The sequence below is a fragment of the Scylla paramamosain genome, chromosome 6 (genome assembly GCF_035594125.1).
Source record: "Scylla paramamosain isolate STU-SP2022 chromosome 6, ASM3559412v1, whole genome shotgun sequence".
NCBI lineage: Eukaryota > Metazoa > Arthropoda > Malacostraca > Decapoda > Portunidae > Scylla > Scylla paramamosain.
In genome coordinates, this window is record NC_087156.1 from 16876997 (window position 1) to 16889496 (window position 12500).

At 45.7% G+C, this 12500-nt stretch overlaps 1 protein-coding gene across 2 annotated transcripts in view; it reads left to right on the forward strand.

The window, feature by feature from the left end:
• The window catches only part of LOC135101350 (protein phosphatase Slingshot homolog 1-like), a 46937-nt gene that overhangs the window by 24701 nt on the left and 9736 nt on the right, over positions 1-12500 (forward strand). The window contains exon 7 of one of the 2 annotated variants that reach the window (XM_064005215.1): positions 4952-7624. The exons of the other annotated variant lie outside the window; for it this stretch is intronic. Coding sequence (XP_063861285.1) covers positions 4952-4955 — 4 coding nt within the window. The 3' untranslated portion in view covers positions 4956-7624. Of the gene's footprint in view, positions 1-4951; positions 7625-12500 lie in introns of those variants that run through there. 2 annotated transcript variants of the gene reach the window in all.

Genomic DNA, 12500 nt, shown 5'->3' on the forward strand with positions numbered 1-12500 from the left:
AGAGAGAGAGAGAATAAAACAATAAGCAAAGAAACAAAAATAGAAAATAAATCATGTTTTTTCTTATAAGCCATAACCTGAAGCTCTCTTATCACACACACACACACACACACACACACACACACACACACACACACACACACACACACACACACACACACACACACACACACACACACACACACACACACACACACACACCATATAAGGTCGAGAGTAGTCACGTGGCGTACACCCAAACATACTAAAAAAACATATTTACTGCACCGTACGCCTTGCTCTCCCTTCCTTGTTCCCCTTCCCGCCCTTCACCCCTCACTTCGTCACCTCTGCGGCACTTCCCCTTCATAACTTCTCCTCCCTTGGCACTCCACTCCTCCTCCCTCGTCTCTCTTAACTCCGCCTTACTTAACATCTCGCACTATTTCACCCGGCAGTTTCCTCCGTCGTAACTCTCTCTCTCTCTCTCTCTCTCTCTCTCTCTCTCTCTCTCTCTCTCTCTCTCTCTCTCTCTCTCTCTCTCTCTCTCTCTCTCTCTCTCTCTCTCTCTCTGTGTGTGTGTTGCCTCAGTACATGAGTGAACGTAGGTATGGGTGAGTGATAGTCATGAGGCGTGGAAGTGAGTCATCGCGTGGCCGTCAGTACAGGTGGGGACCGATAGGGAGGGTGTGGGGGTCGGAAAGTGAATCAAATATTCTTACGCTCATCGCTTCTCGTGTGTGTGTGTGTGTGTGTGTGTGTGTGTGTGTGTGTGTGTGTGTGTGTGTGTGTGTGTGTGTGTGTGTGTGTGTCTCAGGTACAAGCAGGTCATTAGTAAAGGTGTCATATAGTCAGGCTCTCTCCACCCTCCTTCTCCAGCACCACCATACCGGGCGTGTCCTGTGCAGGGAGGGACGCATCGGCTGCGTAACTACTTTCCCGTGTAACCGGAAAGTCTAAAATAGCGGTGAGAGGCTCCGTGCTCTCTGCCTGGGTGGCGTCGTTGCACCACCCGGCGCCGCTCGCACGAAAACCCGGTAAACACCGTAGTACTTCAGACGCCGCCCTTTTATGGTCCACTTCTGCCGGGCCGAGCGATGAACAGGATGAATCTCAGCAAAGACGGACCAGTGTCTGCATCACACGACGCGGCCGGTGTTCTGAAACGCTTTGTTCTCATCAGGAATGTTTTCGTTGGAGGCATATGATGTCAGGTTTTCACGAGGGTTTTTTCACTCATTGCTATTACAGAACATTTCTTGTATCCCATTAATCATAAAGATTCTTAAAATCCTTAATAACTTTCAGTAGAGTCTACTAAAAAATAGCCGAGAAAAGACGCAGAATGTTTTGAGAATGTAAGGTCCCACGATGTTCAGTGCGGCGGCCTTCGCTTCCCGCCTTGTCGCGTGGCAAGCCTCGGGCCGCACCGCACCACTCCAAGCGAACGACAGCGCGCGACGAGGCGTTCACACCCTCGTTTTTAATCTGATGGTCCAGGACGTTTGTGGCGGCGTCTGGCGGGTCCCCAGGAAGGGAGAGGAGGGATGGAGACAATGGCTGGACCTCCACCCTCATCCCACACGCGCTGCCTCTTACTTTCCCTGGATTCTTGTCTTGTGGCCGAGGATTTGAGGCTGCGGGTGTGTCGCGTGGCGTGCTGAGCAGCTGAACACATTGCTGAACACATGGTATTCTCGGGCCAAGGGCGGTCCAGCAGCGTGGAGGCCTTAACATGCAAGCGTGGAATTCTTTGAAAGGAGGCAGCGTCGTGATGGTTAATTGTTATGGGGGCGCGGAATGGTTATAGGGACGCTCAACATAGGAAGGAAAGGGGTTGTAAAGGAAGCGAAGTGCGTGGAGGGAAAACAGCATAAAAGTAGTGAATGTGTGTATGTTGTCTTCAGGCAAGTTGGCGATTCATGTATTAGCAACGTATGTGGTGAAATGGTGTAACAAATAAGAGGAGACGTGTGGATATGCCTATACGTACATGGCTGCCTAAAACCGTATCGTGTGTGTGTGTGTGTGTGTGTGTGTGTGTGTGTGTGTGTGTGTGTGTGTGTGTGTGTGTGTGTGTGTGAACACGAGCCTCAAGTGACGAATGTGTCCTCGTCAGCAACAGTAACCTTGAGAAAATAACATCAACTCATTTGCTCCCCATCCACCATCCTACCACCCTCACCCACACACCCACACCTCAGCACACCCCTCCAAATTTAAACATCACACTCACGCACCTCAACCTCTCAGCACACCCTACACTTTACCACCCCACCACCTACACTACCATTTCAGCACCCTAACCTCCACCCCCTGCACTTCCTCATTCCTGCACCTCACCACCCCAAAACTCACTCCCACCACCTCGCCTCAGTAGCCACGTAGCAGCCCATTGTGCGGATTACAAGACAGAGGCGTGAAACACAGACAGCCCCTCTTCATCGCCTCCTCAGCCCCTCCTCAGCCCCTCCAGCCGCGGACGGGATCATGAGTGGGAATAATGAGGAGGATGACTTGAATAAAATAAGAAACTCGTAACATCATACAAGATAATGTGAGAGAGAAAGGATTACTGATAAAACTGAGCCGGTATTTTATTTATTTATTTATGTTTTTTTAGACGTGTTTTCTCATCACTATAATTTTTAAAGAGCACAGAAATGATAAGTCGGGATTTCATGGGTGTTTTTCTTCCTGTGCCATCACTAGAATCATGAAAACTCCCCTGAAAATAAGGTTTACTAAAAATCTGCCAAAAATAGTTGGCATAAACGCTGAAACGCTTGAGAATAATCACAGAAATGCCAGTATATACTTTTTTGTTCACTGGTCCGGGGCAAAGGACAGAAAATAAGACTAAATTACTAACCTTAGGTCCTGGTGGGGTCCTTAGAAGTCTTTCGCAAGTACCTCGTGCGCGTTTTATTTTTCCCTCAAATTTCCATTTTTTTTTTTTATCTATATTCTCATTCCTCTATTTACGTTTGCTACAGTATTGCACTTTATTTCTCCATCTCTTCCTTTCCTACTATCCGTCCTTTTTTTCTTCCTTTCCTTCCTTCCTTTGTCTCTCCCCTCTCCTTCCTTCCATCATTCCATCCTTTCTTCATTTCCTTCCTTTCCTTTATTCCCACCTATCCTTCTTTCTATTCCTCCCATCCTTCCTTCCTTCCTTCATTCCTTCCTTCATTCATTCATTCATGCATTCATTCTAAACACTCTTCATGCCTGTGTGGTTCAGTTTTACCTTTGGAATTTTAGAAACAAGGAACCTTTTCATCCCTAGAGAGAGAGAGAGAGAGAGAGAGAGAGAGAGAGAGAGAGAGAGAGAGAGAGAGAGAGAGAGAGAGCGCGCCATTGTCTAGTGTAGAGTAGGCAATTATTGGGTCAGGAAGCTGGTGGGTGCGATAAGTGTGTGAGGCACGCAATTCACACTCTAGTACCGCGTCCTGGGTAATCCTGTAGGAGGGAAAGGAGGTGGATGCGTAGCGGAGGTGAAGGGGTGAGGACATGAGGCTGGGAAGGGGTCGTGAGGATCAGGGAGAGAGATGAAGAGGGAGGGATTGAGGTGTGTGTGTGTGTGTGTGTGTGTGTGTGTGTGTGTGTGTGTGTGTGTGTGTGTGTGTGTGTGGCTATCCCGAGCTGTGGTGTGGTATGGTATGGTTTTGGTGTGGTTCCGATATACTCATTCATTTTTAGTATTTGACTTCATGCTGCTACTTACTGCGTGTCGTGCTTTATGGTAGGGTGTGTGTTCTTGTGTTACCCTGTCCTTAGCTGTAGTGGTATGTGCTGTTGTGCTGTACTGTGGTGAGCTTTGGTGAGTTGTGGTGTGTGGCGTTACCATGCGCTGAACTGTGGTGGGGGTGCGTTTATTGTTATTAAGCTTACATATATTTTGCGTTGCGGTAACATATCCCAGGGTTTGGTGGGCTGTGTTGCATTGTATTGCATTGGGTTACCATGTGCAAAGCTGCCTTGTGCTGTTAACGCTCCTATACACGTGGCGGGCTGTGTGGTGGTGTTGCGTGCTGGGTGGCTAGCTGGCCGTGCTGTGACGTGGACACTGAGCCTTCCTGTGTTACCTGATCCCTTTGGGGGGTTCACCTCACGCGTCCGGCACCTGACCTTGTGGCTCCCTCCATCCCTCCATCCCTCCATCCCTCCCTTCCATCCCTCTCCCCTTTCATTTTTCCTTCACGCTTCCTCCCTTGTTGCTATACAGTACTACATCCCTCCCTCCCTCTCTCCCTCTTCTTCACTGTCTTCCCTCATTAAAAATTCTCCCTCAGGAACATCCCCATCACTTCCCCGTCATTTGTACCTGTGCGCGTCGCTGGCTGGGTGAGTTGGTCAAGTGGTTCGCTTGCTGGTGATTTCCGCGTGTTCTATGTCTTCCTGATTCGCTGCTCCTCGTTCCTCCGGCGCTCCTGTCTGGCTTACCGTAATGACGAAGAGTTCGCGTCACGTGCCTCTCGGATCCGTCACGTGCCTTGTGGTCTGTGGGTGACGCGCTTGAAGGCTCGGAGGCTGCGAAGGTAGCACGGCGCACGCCAGGCACGTAGGCAGGAGGGTGAAGGGTGAAAGGTGAATGAAGGAAGTGTTCGCTTCAAGTGTTGTGTTTCTTGGTATCGATCCGTGAATGGTTGAGTTAGTGGGTATAGTTGTTAGTGTGTGTGTGTGTGTGTGTGTGTGTGTGTGGTATGTAAGGTTCGTGAAGTTCTATAAATATAGTGTGACTGTCTGTTCGTCTGTCTGTCTGTTTTTTCTTCTGTATGTATGATTGTATGGTATTCATGTATTGCTCTCTCTCTCTCTCTCTCTCTCTCTCTCTCTCTCTCTCTCTCTCTCTCTCTCTCTCTCTCTCTCTCTCTCTCTCTCTCTCTCTCTCTCTCTCTCTCTCTCTCTCTCTCTCTCTCTCTGCAGTACGAACATTCATAACTAATCATATTTTTCTTTTTATTTTCAGGTGAGTACCAATCCGTGACTTTTGAGGAGGCGGGGGTTAAGGAAGGCGACACAGGTAAGAGGGTATTAAGGTTTTCACGAGCGTCATATCCTTTAAAATGGTTATGGCAGGAAATTAATATCTGGCACGTCTCTTTTCCCCCGCTTTCTTTTTACTCTCCTTTTTTGGAAGATAATTAGCGGGATTTCTTTCCTTCTACTTTTTTCTTTATTTGTGTTTTTTTGTCCTTGATCTGTCTCATGTGCATAAAAAGAAAGAAATATTGCCAAGTATTGCATATCCAGTTCTTTAGTCTCTCAGTGCTACGTATTGACAGCTTTTAAACTTCAGATCACCTATTAGTTATTCGTAATGGAATAAATAAGATGCTGTTATGGATGAGCAACTAGATGATTTTATTTTTAACTTGATAAAAAAAAAAAGACTTAATGACTTTGGAATGAAATCGATGCCGTGTTACACAAAGGGTTAATATAAACCACTTCGTTTGTATATTCACTACGAGTATTATGCGATTCTCTTCTCTCTTCTTCCGGCTGCTTGTATTATGGGGTCATCACTGCGGATCACCCTTCTCCAACACGCTCGGCCTTCTGCACCTTCTTCAGCAAGCCATTACAAGCGTATTTTCTTTCACTGCATCTATAAACCTTCTCTTGGGTTGTCTTCTCTTTCTTCTGCGAGATAAGTACTTGGAGCAACTGTGCAGGGCTGGCGATGCTTAGAACTATGGGCCTTCTCATAGTGCATCAGTGTGCCTTTGTTCAGAGCGTGGTTTGTGCAGCGCAGAATGGAGAGGCACTTCGGGCTGAATGCCAAGTCTTGCGATAAACCATAGTGTCTGTTTGCGTGTGAGTGTTTAACGGGAGCTTTCTTCTTGTCCCTCGAGATGCAGTGAAGGGTCTAGAAAAAATTATGGATGGGGATGATTGGTGGAAATAAGTATGTTTCTTATAGGGACTGTCACGTGTATGCCTGATGGCTTCTTGCAGCTTCCCTTACTTTCCTTTATTCTTATGTCTAATAGTGATACATTAGCTTTATCTCTGCTGTTAGGGTGGAGTGTTAGACTCAGCTGATAGGTTGCAGGTTCGATCCTCGCGCGCAGCCTCTTAAACCTGTCCCAGCACTCTTAGCGTGGTTCATGGTTTATTGTAGCGGGTACATTTATATACTTTTTAGTAGCTATCGTATTTTTTTTTTCGAGTGTAACATTTAGCGGGTTTCTCTCTCTCTCTCTCTCTCTCTCTCTCTCTCTCTCTCTCTCTCTCTCTCTCTCTCTCTCTCTCTCTCTCTCTCTCTCTCTCTCTCTCTCTCTCTCGGCTCGGTGGTATTTTTTAGTTCTTAGCCTTAAAGAGGAAAAACGAAAAGAGGGGAGGGTCGAGAGGAAAAAAATAGTATTGTAACTTTATCTTTGGTCTTTAAACTTTTTTTTAAGGAAACATGACATTTGGTAAGTTATTTCTTTTCCCTCGTAATAATTCTAGAGATCCTTGCCCCAGACAAAAAACGAAAGGGGGAGGAAGAACAGGAAAAAAATATATAAATCTATCTTTTCTCCTTATTTATTTATTTAATTTTTTTTTTACAGAGCATTGTAATATATAGCTGGATAAGTTTGCTGTTTCCTTTTAGTGATAATATTAAAATTCTTATGGGGGAAAAAAGTGAGAGGGGAGATAGAAGTAAGGAAAAAAAGAAAAAGTAAATATAGTAGTGTATTTAACTGTAGTATTATGAAAAAAATAGTGAGAAATGGGGAAAAAAAGGAAGAGAAAGAATCATTATAAAAGTCTTCGGTCAATCCATCCACATTTCATCAAGTACACCGAGGCAAACTGATACACAGCTCTCTTAAGAAATGACTTCACCATTATCAACAAAATCCGGGATAAGAAAAAATAAAAGGGTAGTATATTGAATAGGGCGTCTAAAAAGTCTTCGGTCCATCCCACCCACATTTCAAGTACCAAAACCTAAAGAAATAGATTTACCGCTCTATCATTCAAGCCTGGAAACTGGAATAGCTAAGCCTGTGATTGCTGTGGCTTCTTCGCAGGCTTGATAAGATGGTTAGGTTCAAACTCAGATAATCATAAAACCGACAGGAGGAACAGAGAGACATTAATAAGAAGCTTCATATATGTGCTGAATTGAGACATGCGGGTGATAGGTATAGTAGAAGACGAAAAAGACAGTAAATTGGAGACAGATGATAATTTCAACAGATGCCGTGAGAAAGAGAGACAGACTATGGAGAATATTTATCGATGCACAGAAGGAAGATTTACGGGCGATGAATGTAACAGAAGACGAAAAAGACGGTGTAAGTTAGAGACGAGCAGTATTTTCGAAACACGCCACTGACAGCAACATAAATGATGGGGAACTCAAACATTTAACTCACAGTACTTTCATTCTTACCTTATAAAAAAATCCTTAACCTAACCTAACAAGACTCGTACTCTCATTACCACATGGAAATTTATAGAAGAAATTAGAAAGACTTCCCTTAGGTAGCACGTCAATATGTGATAAGGTGAGGAGGGAGCGACAGGCAGGAAGGTAAGGGAGGTAACACGTGTATCCGTTGTATCAGGTTCATCAGGTCTCCTCCACACACTGATGCCTCAACATTACCACACTGACCTCCTTTACCTGGCGCAGCGAAAGGTCAGGGTGTAGAGGGGTGGGTGGGTGTAGGTGTAGAAGGTGGGTGGGTGGGTGTCGCGCCTGATTCTCTCTTGCCCTCGCCTCCTCCTCCTCCTCCTCCTCCTCCTCCTCCTCCTCCTCCTCCTCCTCCTCCTCCTCCTCTCCTCCTCCTTCTGTGTTAGGTTAGAGGTCGTGGTATGCAAAAGAGGGTGAATTGTATAACTTCTGTGTGTGTGAGTGTGTTTATTATTTTACGCTAAAGGTCATGGGTAAGAGGGAATGCTTTTGGATGTGTATATGTGTATGATTTGCATTTAGACGGCTTCTTGTGATTATTATTATTATTATTATTATTATTATTATTATTATTTTATTTTTATTATTATTATTATTATTATTATTATTATTATTATTATTATTATTACTACTACTACTACTACTACTACTACTACTACTACTACTACTACTACTACTACTACTACTACTACTACCGTTACAGGATTCTTTGGACTTCTTGTATTATTGAACGTGTGTGTGTGCGTGTGTGTGCGTGTCATTTTCCACCTCCGCCTAGAGAAGCCATACCTCCACCTTGCCAAAAACAGCTGACTGTCGCCTCGGGGATTTCCGAAGGTCAGATTGTGTGTGTTTACTTCTCACACACCAATGCTTTTTCTCAGACTGATACGTGAGGCCTGCTGCTTTACTCTCCCCCGCCCCCGGACCCCTTATCACACCCTTACCATGCCTCAATATAGCTTTCCTTGCCCGCTTCTCCCTTCATTTGTCTTTACCGCCCTTCCGTCCCCGTGCCTCGCCTCAGGACTGGCAAGGAACACGGTGTAAACTTGTTCTCATTGCCACCTGCCTGGATCTTGCGTCGTGGGGCAGCTTGGAATTGGTCCCGAAGGCTGGCTGGAGAGTGTGTGTGTGTGACCTTGGTGTGTGTGTGTGTGTGTGTGTGTGTGTGTGAATCCAGTTGTATACAAGGCGTGAAGTACGTAAACTCGTCTGGTCCTGTTTCCTTGTGTGTGTGTGTGTGTGTGTGTGTGTGTGTGTGTGTGTGTGTGTGTGTGTGTGTGTGTGTGTGTGTGTGTGTCTGTTTCTAACCTCTACGTGTCACAGCAATAGAGTATTCGAAATTGTGATATAGTATTGTGGCGTCTAAGTGTGGTGGTGTTTGTGGGGGCAGGAGCGTGAAGCCTTTTGTGAGCCACCGTGTCTTTGGGTCACGTTCACCTGGGAGTTACAACAGGTGAGTGGCGTGAAGTGATCCAAACCTACCTGGCAGGTCTTAAATACGAGCACTGCACTCTTGGGATAAAGGAAAGCTGAGTGACATAAGTGTGCTGTGTTTCGTAAAGTTTTCTTGTTTATATATCAATTAATAGGAAACTAGGTTATTTTTTTTTCCACACTTACGGTGGAGGAAGGCTGAGTGGATTAGATGTGCCGTGTTTTGTAAAAATTTTCTTGGTTTTATATATTTCTTAATAGTAGTCTTTCTACTCTTAGGTTCGCGGAAAGCTGAGTGGATTCGTGGACCGTGTGTCGTAAATTGTCCTTGTTATATCGTTTAATAGAATAAAAAGTCAGTTTTGCACTCTTACACTGGAGGAGAGCTGAGTGGACTAGGTGTGGTGTGTTTCGTAAAATAATCTTGTTTTCTTATTGTTCAGTATTAAATCAAACAATATGTTCCACTATTAGTTTCGTAAATTTGTTCGCTTTAATTTTGCTTCTCAGGAAATCAAATAATATATTCCACCATTTATTGGTTTAGGAAATTTTCTCGTTTTCTAGTTACATTAAAAATAAATGAGGTTAGGTTTTCTACGGTTTCTTAAATGTGTTCTTTTCATATAATTTCTCAGAAAATCAAGTGACATATACATACTCTTGGCAGCTGCTTTTGTCTCAGTTCTTGATTTTAGAAGATGTAAAATGCCAACTTTCATCTGAATATTCTAGTAAAAAATGGAGGAGAGGAAAAAAAAAAAAATCATTGGGGCCTTGACATTACCTCGACAGACCAAAACCGAGGTGTTCCACTCCCTTATTTGAACAACTATTACGCGCCAACCACATCGTGTCCATTTACTCACCTGTGCTCTTTCGCTGGCCAGTGTCTCCAGCCAGTGTAAAAAAGAACAGATTCAGAGTATATCTACTTTCACATAACTCGATTTTCTTCTCGCAGACTGTCTGATAAGTGGCTTGAGATAAGACTTAGTGTGAGTGGCAGTAATCCTTTGTTTCCGGCATTTAGTCGAGTGATTCGTGTTGCTGGGGTGTGGAGGGGGTGAATGTGTTAGGAGCGCAACACGTGTGCCGGCAGGTGTGAGGGGACAAATGGGTCAGAGGTGCAACATATGTACCAGCAGCTGTATGGAAGCAGATGGGTTAGTGGTATAAAACTTGTCGAGGAGGTGTGGCGGGGCGAATGGGCAGGTGGGTTAGTGGTGTCAAATATATGCTAGGCAGGTGTGATAGTGTTCTCAGGTCCAGTTTATTTGGCGGGGGGAGGTTGGGGGGTCCTCGCACAGGTCGCCAAATTAGCTATTGTTTTGGGGGAGATCTTCCTGGTTTGCTCACGTGAGAGCTAATTCTGCATCATACACTGAAGCAAGAGAGAGAGAGAGAGAGAGAGAGAGAGAGAGAGAGAGAGAGAGAGAGAGAGAGAGAGAGAGAGAGAGAGAGAGAGGGGGGGAGAGAGGGAGAGGGTCTTTGTAGTAAGGATGAAAGAAAAATAGCAACTTTCTTTTTCAATTGAATATGTGTACTACTATATATGGGGATACAAACATTGGCGCGTGTTAGTGTGACAAAAATACCTGAGGCTTGTTATATTGAGCGTGCCCCGGATGCCTTTGGGCGTCCTATTGGGGTTAGTGTGAGCCCCTTCATCCCTGAGCAGACAGCCTCGCCACGCACCAGACTTCAGGAACAAGGACGCCGCCACTGTTTTCGACCCGAGGGAAACAGCGAATTATGGTAGACAGCGGGAGTGAGAGCGTGTAGTTTGGGAGCCCAGGGCAGAGCGGGGTAGGCAAGGTGGCCACATAAGGCACGGTGGAGTGTGCTGAGGATGCCAAGCGTGTTTGGCACCAGTACCGCGTGCCCCTCCTAACCCGACAAACAACAGCCTAAGACTAGGACCCCCGCACTCCACGCGCCACACAATGCCACGAAACAATTGTAACGCTGATTACCTCACCCATTCAGATTCCGCGTCGCCACACACACACACACACACACACACACACACACACACACACACACACACACACACACACACACACACACACACACACACACACACACACACACACACACACACACACCTGTCACACAAACAAGCGGGTGTCAGTCGCAGGGAATCAGGGGTCCTCGCCGCCCGAGGGTAACTTATATTTCGCAGGAACCCTCCATGAGCCCCGCGACCCAGTGCCCCGGTGACCCACGCGCCCCTCTCCCTTCCTCAGTAGTCCCCAACCCGTCACCCCCGCCCGCCTCCACAGAGTTAAGCTCGGTGCCACCCCCGCTCCCCTCTACCTCTCTCTCATCTAAACCTCCCCTCCTTTCCTCAGTCACTATATATTTTCTAGACTTATTTCTTCACTAGTTGGACTCTCTCTCTCTCTCTCTCTCTCTCTCTCTCTCTCTCTCTCTCTCTCTCTCTCTCTCTCTCTCTCTCTCTCTCTCTCTCTCTCTCTCTCTCTCTCTCTCTCTCTCAAGACACTTAGGGTCGTGAAGTGTCTTGACACCCCCCATCAACTTTTTCTTCATTAACTTCTACAACATTCGCGGTCTAAGATCTAATTTTCAATCTGTAGAACACCAGCTCTCCTCTTCTAAACCTCATCTTCTTTTCCTCACTGAAACTCAGGTGTCTATGGCAACTGACAGCAGCCCCTTTTCTGTTCCCTCCTACTTTCTCTATCCTCATTTTCGATCCAAAGCTGGATGCTGCGTTTATGTGCGCAATGACTTAACCTGCTCTCGTGCCCACGCTCTTGAATCTTCCGAGTTTTCCACCATCTGGCTACGACTACAGAGTCATTCTCAAACTAAATTTATCTGTGCTGTATACCTTTCACCTAACTCCTCTGACTATAAGAAATGATTTGACTACTTAACTTCCAAAGTGGAACACATTCTGACCCTCTTCCATTTTGCAGAGATCTCCATTCTTGGAGACATCAATGTTCACCACCAGGTTTGGCTTTCCTCTCCCTTCACTGACCATCCTGGTGAACTAGCCTACAATTTTGCTATCCTCCATGACCTAGAGCAATTGGTGCAACACCCTACTCGTATTCCTGACCGTCTTGGAGATACGCCCAACATTCTTGACCTTCTCCTAACCTCTAATCCTGCTTATGCTGTCACCCTTTCTTCTCTGTTGGGTTCCTCCGATCACAATCTATACATATCTGTATCTTGTCCTACCGCTCCAATCTCTCCTCAATATCCCCCTAAGCGGAGGTGCCTCTAGCGTTTTGCTTCTGCTAGCTGGGGGGATCTGAGGAGGTATTTTGCTGATATTCCTGGGAATGACTTCTGCTTCCGTGACAGAGACCTGTCTCTGCGTGCTGAGCGCATAACAGAGCTGATAGTGTCTGGCATGTAGGCATGCAGTATATTTTCTGCTTTTTCTGTTCTCGTACTATACATGATAGAGAGGTGGCCCACAAAAGGTAATTAAGCCTTCCATCACAGAATCATGCCCAATACATGCCCAACCATGCCAAGTCTGTTCTCCAACTAGCCAAAAACTCCTTCATTAATAGAAAGTGTCAAAACCTATCAAGATCTAACTCCCCTCATGACTTCTGTCATCTAGCCAAAAATATCTCCAATAACTTTGCTTCTTCTTCTTTCCCTCCTTTATTTC